The sequence below is a fragment of the Tarenaya hassleriana genome, unplaced genomic scaffold, assembly GCF_000463585.1.
Source record: "Tarenaya hassleriana unplaced genomic scaffold, ASM46358v1 Cleome1, whole genome shotgun sequence".
In the NCBI taxonomy this organism is placed as follows: Eukaryota; Viridiplantae; Streptophyta; class Magnoliopsida; order Brassicales; family Cleomaceae; genus Tarenaya; species Tarenaya hassleriana.
This window is the reverse complement of record NW_010960187.1, coordinates 8,375,601-8,385,100: the sequence shown is the minus strand read 5'-3', so window position 1 is coordinate 8,385,100 and position 9,500 is coordinate 8,375,601. Positions and strand designations below refer to the sequence as shown.

The 9,500-nt window shown below is 33.1% G+C and overlaps 2 protein-coding genes across 4 annotated transcripts in view; one reads left to right on the top strand and one right to left on the bottom strand.

Annotated features, from left to right (window-relative positions):
• The window catches only part of LOC104819479 (AP-1 complex subunit gamma-2), an 8,676-nt gene extending 7,540 nt beyond the window's left edge, over positions 1 to 1,136 (top strand). For all 3 annotated transcript variants that reach the window (XM_010549578.1, XM_010549570.1, XM_010549587.1), the window contains 3 exons: positions 16 to 135; positions 342 to 446; positions 841 to 1,136. In XM_010549578.1, the coding sequence (XP_010547880.1) occupies positions 16 to 135; positions 342 to 446; positions 841 to 936 (321 nt within the window). In that variant the 3' untranslated portion in view covers positions 937 to 1,136. The remainder of the gene's footprint in view (positions 1 to 15; positions 136 to 341; positions 447 to 840) is intronic.
• A 539-nt stretch (positions 1,137 to 1,675) lies between these two features.
• LOC104819471 (transcription factor EMB1444-like) lies at positions 1,676 to 4,353 on the bottom strand. The gene is made up of 7 exons (XM_010549559.2): positions 4,170 to 4,353; positions 4,014 to 4,064; positions 3,612 to 3,800; positions 3,049 to 3,157; positions 2,860 to 2,901; positions 2,620 to 2,676; positions 1,676 to 2,310 (listed from the first exon to the last, which is right to left on the bottom strand). Exons 1-7 carry the CDS (start codon positions 4,307 to 4,309, stop codon positions 1,894 to 1,896), a joined length of 1,005 nt encoding a protein of 334 aa, XP_010547861.1. The 5' UTR covers positions 4,310 to 4,353; the 3' UTR covers positions 1,676 to 1,893.
• Positions 4,354 to 9,500: the final 5,147 nt, after the last annotated feature.

Genomic DNA, 9,500 nt, shown 5'->3' with positions numbered 1-9,500 from the left:
AGCGGTTCCTTGAAGATTGTGTTTGACTTCTCGAAGAAACCCGAGAGCCCGCAGATGACGAATATCGTTGCGACTTTCACAAACTTGACTCCCAACACGTTCACGGATTTCCTCTTCCAGGCTGCTGTTCCAAAGGTTAGGTTCTTCTAGTTATGTTTTCACATCATATGCTGTAGAATTCTTCTTTCAAGTGCATCGGTTAATAGCTTTTCGGATTTTAATTATGCAGAAAGCTACTACTAAGTCGTGTATAAATCGAAAAAAGATGAGATTAGATATACAGTTTGTTAATTGTGTGACTCTTGTCTTACAGATTTTAGCCGTCTTTTTAACATTTGCAGTTTCTACAACTTCATTTGGATCCGGCAAGCAGCAATACTCTTCCAGCTAGCGGTAACGGAACCATCACGCAGACTCTGAGAGTTACAAACAGCCAACACGGCAAGGTATGCATTTATGCTTCACACTTTATTTCCCCATTTCTCTTTCGCCAATCATTAATTGGGCGAGACGAGGTATGGGGTCAAGGAAAGAGAGAGAGAGTCGTGGCGAAGAGATTAAAGATAGAGAGGTGCCCTAGTCCGAGGCCGAGTGGCGATGCGAGCCGAGGGCAAACCGAACCCGCATCCCTCACCCTCAGTCCTCTGCCTCCGCGTTCCTCCGTTGGCTCTCATCCTCATCTCCCGGCCTCACACCCCCTCGTCCTCGCCCCCTCTCCACTGGGGTTGAAATTCGAACCTGAGTGGAGGGCTCCCCATCGTTCAAAAGATTTCGGGTTTTCATGTGCACATCTAGGTTTAGCGATGCATCTACCGTAACGAGATTCTCTCTTGGTTTCAGAAAGCCCTCGTGATGCGAGTAAGGATAGGTTACAAGGTTGACGGCAAAGATGCGTCGGAGGAAGGGCATGTCAACAATTTCCCACGCTCCTTGTGAGTTTCAATCTGCTCTATCAAAACATCCGATTATTCATATAATTTTTCTTTATATATATAATGTGCGTTGAGTTTTCATTCTTCTTCTTCACCCCGTGGTTTGGTCGTGGCTTCATGTAAACTCGGCATTGAGGGATGTCTTTCATGGTTTCCTCTCTCTCTGTTTTCGTTTATATATTATGTTTTTGCCGTGCACATTTACACATGACGTTAACCGGTTCTCGTACCAAATTCTAGCCGGTCCGATTGACGATATTATCCGGTTGGTGTAAAACTGTCAGAATTTAATGCTTCAAATCGACCAACCCATATACACGTCAGCAAAAATTTATAAAAATAAAATTTTACAAAACTGCATGAATAAAACCAAAGCAAAACTAGTAGTCAAACTCTTAACGTTAATTTATCACAAATTATCTTTTTCAAAGTCTAACTTAATGATTATAGCATTATTCAATGATTTTATTTAAATATTGATATTATTAAATTTACATAATATCTTGTTTGGCAAATGGAGCCTGTAAATCTAACACAACTACTGTGAAACAAGAAAGGTGTTGAATGGAAAGTGGTTTTCACAGTTTTTGGATTTTAAAAACTGAAAAAACCGATAATCCGGAAATCTACTTTATGAATAAAATCAACTAAAAACCAAAAGCCACATTTTTTTAGAATTTACAAACTTATAAAATCCAAAAGCCAAAAACCAAAAACTAAAAACTAAAAGCCAAAAACCAAAGTCAAAAACCAAAATAAAAACCAATGTCATTCAAGACCAAAATCTAACGTGTGCTATGTAAGGACCAAAAATACATGGCAGAAACAAAACAGAGAAATTAAAATTAAAAAGTAAGAAAAAAAATCAAGTACATTATTGTACTTAGACACACCACACCCACAAAACAACTAACCTTATTATCTCAATCATAATTACCGTTTTTTCTATGAATGGTTATCGTTAATCACGATCATAAATATCGTTACTGTCATGGTGATAGTCGCTACACTCACCCACCACATCATGATGATGGTGATGATGATGATGATGATGTTGAATCCAACAAGCGACGTCGTTTTGGTCCTCGTGGGTAGCACTCGTCTCTTCTCGTGCGTTGCCACGCTGAAAAGTGTTGTACCTTTGCTGCGGGGAAGGTACGACCGACGGAAGCTTCGAGAGCAAAGCTTCCAAGCTTCTCATCGACGGCGTGATCTTCATCGGCGCAGGAGCGACGGGGAAGTGACACGTGTCGGGAGGAGAGCAGTTGATGAAAGGGTAACTTGAGGATGAAGGGTGTGGGAGTAGGACTCCTGGGATGCTCTCTATGTAGCTGAACTTTTTCTTTAGCATTACCACATAGCTCAAGTCCTCAATCACCTTCATACATACATATACATATATGTACATCAATTTAGTCAAGTGAACATTTCATATATATACACACGTGACACACACACACACAGTCGTATGAGCGGATATAAATATATCCATGCATATGAGCATTGGTGTCCCATCAAATAAAAAAAATTGAATTTTTATACAGAACTTATAAATTTGTCGGCTCGTGACATATACATGTGTATATTACACACATATATACATAGATGATAGATGCAGGGATATGTATAATACGCACTCTACATAGAGTGAGGAGAGATGGGAGGGGGAGAGAGAGAGAGAGAGAACCTTGTGAACAGCTCCTAATTGGACAACACCTCCTCCAACGGCAACGAGGGCAATGGTCTGTAAAACATTTGATGTGCATTAATTCATAGTTATGTTATTATTATTATTATTTTTTGTATGTCTGAAAAAGTATGTATAGGCATGGGTGCTGTATGTAATTAAGCATCTATGTATGCGTGTATGTATAGATACATATGCATGGATATGTGGGTGTACATGTGCAGAGAGTGGAAACAATACCTTGATACCAGACTGAAACTGAGCTGCCCATGTCCTTGGGTACTGCACAAATATGACAAAAGTGGTTCTTAATATATATATATATATATATATATATATACAGGTACTGTATGCTTTCTCTCTTTTCTCCCATGGCAATATGTATATTATGTATATATATGTGTGAGTATATATGTTGGATATGCTTACTGAGTCAGGAGAGTTGTGCCAAGCAGACAGGAAACTGATCTCTTCTTGGTCATTGGGCTCTCTGTAAATCCACTTGTGACTGTTATCTGCAGCTACTTTACCCATCAACCTGCAAAAGTTAAATCCTTAATTAAAAAAAAAAACCCCAAAAAAAAAACATCAGCATAATGTAATATTATTAACACTGACTTAATTAATTAAGTTCCACTAATCAGCAGTTATTATCAAGATTATTTCTTAAAAAAAAAAGGTTTATGGTTAACACAAAAGTACGTTGACCTATCTTCTAACAAATCAATCACCCTTTTAAGTATCGGATTTAGAAAATTAATTTATATTTCTTAAGTATCTAATCAGAGGATCTGAATTCAAGATGAATTACATTCTTGGACACAACTAAAGAAAGCAACCCCGAAATCAATAAAAGGGAGGAAACCATATCAAAAGGCTATAAAATCAAAAGAAAAAGAAGGACAATACAAATATTTAATTAAATAAAGTATCCGATAATATATATATATATATATATATATATATATATATATATATAGATTCCGACAGACCCTTCTCCATAATTGTAGATTTCATGTGACATCTTGAAGAAGAGTTCAGGCTGAAGCCCTTGATATTGCTGCAAATCAAAGTTTCCGTGCACCGACGATCCACATCCGGCGCCGGCGGCACACTCGCCGGAGCTCATCTCCGCCGCCGAGGATGCAAAGTTGCAGAACCCATCTTCCCACACCAATATCCTATATATACATAAGAGATGTATACATATTTACATACACAGAAAATTATATTGTTTACAAAAGCATTTAAAAAGGATCATACATACACACACATAAAAGGGCATATAATGAGAACCCTCGGTGAGAGTCATTGGAAAAAAACAAATTAAATATTATATATATATATATATATATATATATATGTATATATATGTTTGATGATGCTTCTGTTACCAGTTTCTCCTGTTTCCTCTTGATCTGTCATATGCTCCCTGAACATCCCATCTGAACAATACCAAGATTGAGAATCTTAATTATTTGATCACATGTGTACATATACATATATACATATAGGAGAGAGAGAGAGATCTAGAGAGAGAGAGAGAGAACCTGGGAGGAGGATAATTTCTTGGCAAGATCCTCCAAAAAACAGCATAAACCCAGAGAGATTTTTCATGGATGCAGAGGCTTCTCAGTGTGTGTTGAAGGAGATGGGTCACAGCAAATGGACTGATGAGATGTTCCTCCATTAATTGTAATTTTCGAAAAGGATGAGAAGAGAGGTAGAAAACCCTCAACCATATCTAACCCTCCTTTATACAACAAGTTCAGACCCACCACCAAAGCATCTTTCACATTTTTATTTCTTTTATGTTGGTACATGGAATTGAGTGTATATACATAATATATATATATATATGTATATTTTTATTTTATAAAATGGAATTATATCTTATAAAAACTTAACCCGGATAATCTCAAACCTCTTTTATTGTAGCATTGAATGTTTCTTCCATATACACACACACGCACACAAAATCAAAACAAAGAGTTTTCATTATATCAAATTAATTTAAATAGTCAATTGAGACAACACAAATAATATATATATATTACTCCCTCCGTTTCTAACTATATATCGTTTTAAAAACTTTGTTTTGTTACTAAATATATGTATTTTTAGATTTTCTAGGCAATTTTTTAGTGAAATTTTCAATTTTATCCTTATTTAAAAACATTTCAATTCAATAGATCATTAATAAAAATGTAATTTAATAAGAGTTAGTATATATGACTTTTTTTAGATTTTCTTAAAAACTGTGATAAAATATAAAACGATAAATATTTTGAAATGGAGGGAGTAGAATACATTATATATAAATGAAGATAACAAAAAGCTGTACAAAATACATATAAAAGGCGTTTTAATGTATCATTATTGCTTCCTACTCTTTTTTATTTTCCACGAAAAATTGAAGTAGACTGACATACTATAATACTATTGATTTCATTTCATTCCCTATGAAATTATTACTTTCCCTTTTACCAAACGCTTTCATTTATTTTTCAGTTCACGAAACCGTACCTCTTTTTGATTCTTGCCCATGTTTCTCAATTTTTTATTTTTTGGAATTCAGTGTGTGTATATATATAGGGCATATATAAACGCATGATATATTTCGGTCCTATATATTTCATTATATGTATACGTAAGATATAAGAAAACACGTAATACGGGATGTTTGGTCAAAAAGATCATTAAATGTTCATTTCAAGAAAATCCTAATAAATGATTTTGCATAATATATGTTTTAGAAAGAACCAATTACATTATAATTAATCTACGTTTGAATATTTTTTTCCCATTAAGGACAATGTTAAGGTGCCATTAATGCATGAATTACGCGCGCGCGCGTGTGTATACACACACACACACACACACATATATATATATATATATATATAGATATTTACAAACACACACACAGATGCATTTCATATTTATCAAGTGTTACATACACACGTACGGGTAAAGATACGATATCTAGTTATTGTATGTTTTCTTCACTCATTGGAAGATTGGAGATTCAAATTATAATTCCATTTTTAATCTAAGGATATCAATGGCAAAAAAAAAGGGCTGATCGTTACAAGACGTATGAGATATTCATGTAAACGATTTTTATTCGGTTAAATTGTATTTTACATCATTATAAAAGTATATAGTGTTATAGAGTTTACAAATGTCGATATTGTGCGGACCTTGAACCAATAAAAAATGTGGAAATTAATGGCTATAAGAAGAAAGGAGAGTATCGAAGTGTGGACGCTACGTAGAGCTTTCCCAGTTTGGTAGATTTTGTACAATTTGTATTAATATATATTTTCATAACTCATAACATATATGTATCACATTATTATGAATATATATATATATATATATATATATATATATATATAATATTATATGTACGTATTTCATGTTCCATGGCCATCTCTTCCCTCTCACATTATATACACATTTGTTAACTCTATGAAACGTTTTTAGCCTTTTTAGGGTTTGTGTTTTTGCAGAAACTTGGGTTTAGACAGGAGTGAGTGCATGTCTTCGATTACTCGATCGAATCGTTTCGATAACCGGATGAGTGAAGTTTTAGAAAATACCCGAAATCCGGATTTGAGAAGACAAAAATAACCTTAAATTTTGGTAAAAATTATAGAAATACAATCGTTTTACTCTCAACCCTAAACGTAACTCTCATTTCCTTTTAAAGCCGCCGATGAAGGATTCGGATTCGGATTCGGATTCGGATTCGGATAGAAAAACCGGAGAGAATCCGAGTCACATGTGTTAATTCCCAAAATATATATATATTCATAACCGAACCCATAGGGTTTCTATTTTGGATATGATGATCGTTATTTATTTGGATAGAGCGATCCATCGTCATCGGGTAATCACGTATGACGTGTGATATTTATCGGACCTTTGGTGAAAGATTCATTGTACAAATTAGTATAAACTAATTTTGCCATTTAAACTCTCACATGCATAGTTGTAGATAAGGACCGACATTGAAATCAAATATTTATAACCGATCTCCTGCCTTCTGCTCCCGGCAGTGGCAGCCCATGTTACATGCATAAATACATGTCTACATACATATGTACTCGTACATGTACTTGTGCTTGTACGTTTGAATGAAAGAAGTTGACGCGCTATTAGATTTATATATATATATATATATATATATATATATATATGTGTGTGTGTGGGTGTGTATGTATGTATTCGAAATAAAACGTGAATCCGAAACGTGGAGACGATTAAAAAGATCTATTGAAATCGACATCAAGACAATTTCATAGTTGTTATTTATTTTTTTTCTTTCGCATTTATTAAATTATTATATCAAGGGCGCATTTAATTTAATAATTTTTTGTAAAAGGGAAATACATTTTTTGGTCCAAGTCCAAGATAATAAGTACAATGCGCGATACACCCCATTAGGGTTAGGCACGGGTCGAGTACCCGCGATTTTGGAGATATCCGTCTTCGTCTTCGCGGGTTTCATGAAAACAATGTCTCATTCTCTACTTCATTAACACCTGATACCCATCGACCGGATATCCATGATTAAGAGACGGGTAACTACGAATACCCGTACCAGTAAAATATATATTTTTTAAATAAATATAAACCAAATATTTAGTAAAATTATATTATTTAATTCAAAAATATCTTTGAATATATATAGATTTTTAAAAGTTTTTAAAATATATATGTTAATTTTTAAAAGTTAAAACATAATATTTAAATAAATAATTAAAAAATATAAATATTTGATATTTTTATATAAATTACGGGTATCCGTGGGTATCCGTCTTCGTAAAAATGAAATCCGTACCCGTCTTTGTTATCATTTTTATGTATCCGTCTTCGTATTCATTCAGAAGCGAGTACCCATTTTTCGCATACACACGAGACCAGATATCCGCGAATATGCGGGTAACGGATATAAATCGCCAGCGCTACACCCCATCCCTGTCGGCCATTTAAGACGTGGAATCTCTGCCCCTTCCATTCTTGTACAAAAATATTTCTGCAAAATTAACAAATAACCCCAAAAAAAGGTGTAATTCCATTAAAAAATCAAAGAACAAGAGGTGGGGTTGAATTTTTCATTATTATTATTATTATACGTTTCTAATTAATTATTCTTTGGTATCATTTTTTTATTTGTGAAAATAGATCATATTATATTGAGTATAATTAGAGTTATGGGATAGGGTTGATTAACAATACGCTTGGCTTTAGTTTCCAAACAATACCAAATTAGACTAAAAAGATCAAATCTTTCCTGGTCAAGTGTAATATAAATATATATCGAATTGTTATTAAAATATTAAATTATATTTTTTTACTATTATTGAAGTATGCTACAGTAAATAACATGGTATTTCTTTCTCATTTCGTGCTTATAAAAATGGACAGGAAACACTATTAAATGAAAATAAGCTAATTATTTATATTTTGTATATTTTGTAATAAAAATGTCCAATGATGCATGTCATTATTTTTTAACATATGATACAAATAGGTTAAGATGATACCAAACTATACAAAACATGTTGATTTTTTTTATAACCAGGATTGTTTCCTGAGTTTTCGACCTAATTGCATCCATCCTAGATCCGAGAACAGTCTATATGGAAAATGTTGATTTTATTGTCTTTTCTTGAAGTAACAAAAATGTAACATCTCATAATTTCTATACTAAAACCATATTTGAATAGAATACCCAAATCCACATTTCAAACATCGATCGTTTCATAGCTTGTGAGCCCTCTAAATTATATTATATAAATATAAATTTATATAAGCATCATAGATTACAATGCTTCTTATCTCAACTATAATAATTACCCTTTTCTTCAATCAGAGCGCGTGCACACACATATATATATAGGTGTATGTATGTGTTGTGGCATTCTCACATGTCATGCACATGCGTTTGTGTGTCCACATTATACACATGAACACAGATCAAAGAGAGACTCTTTTTCTTTTGTAGGGTTACAAGGTCAAAAAGGTAATGTCCAAACGATTTTTTTTTTCCAGAATTTTGGGAGGTGGGGGATTACAGAATTTTAGAGGTGTAAAACAGGCTAATCTGACCCAAACCAATCCGACTCATTTCGATCTAGAAAAATTTTAGTCTAATATTCCAGCTCAATCCGTCTTTTAGTAAGTAAAAAATATATCAGCCTAACCCATATCATTTTATCCCGTGAGTCAAACAAGTTGGTTTGCGAACCAAATATATAAATTTAAAAAATAAAATTTTAATACTACAAAATATTTAAAAATATTTTAATCATATTTTTTAAATATTTAAAATATTTAAAATATAATTAAAATATAATTTTAAATAAAACAAACTAAATATATAATAAAAATATAATTTGTATATAAAATATTTTAAAATATATAAAATATTAAATTTTGAAAGCAAAAAAAATTTCTAATCCTTGGGCGAGTCCGCTCATGACGGACCGACTCGTTTGGCCCAATTTTTTTAGGCTCAAATATTTTGAACCCATCTCATAAAAACACGAATCAGCCGGCTCGCCGGGCAAGTTTTACACCTCAAAATTTTGAGTGCGTAGGGAATTAGACGAATCTTTTTCTTAATATAGAGAGGTTGGTCCACAACCACAAAAGCGTTATTAAATTTAATAAATAAAAATATTTATGTGCATGACAGCAAGAAATATAGTATGCTGTTTTAGCAGAGTCACCTCAAACATTATTGGAATCTAGAAAGTCATCATGCCCCAACAGCGACGCCATTCTAGGTACGCTTTTATGCACACACACACTCCTATACATACACAAACACGCATATATATATATATATATATATATATATATATATA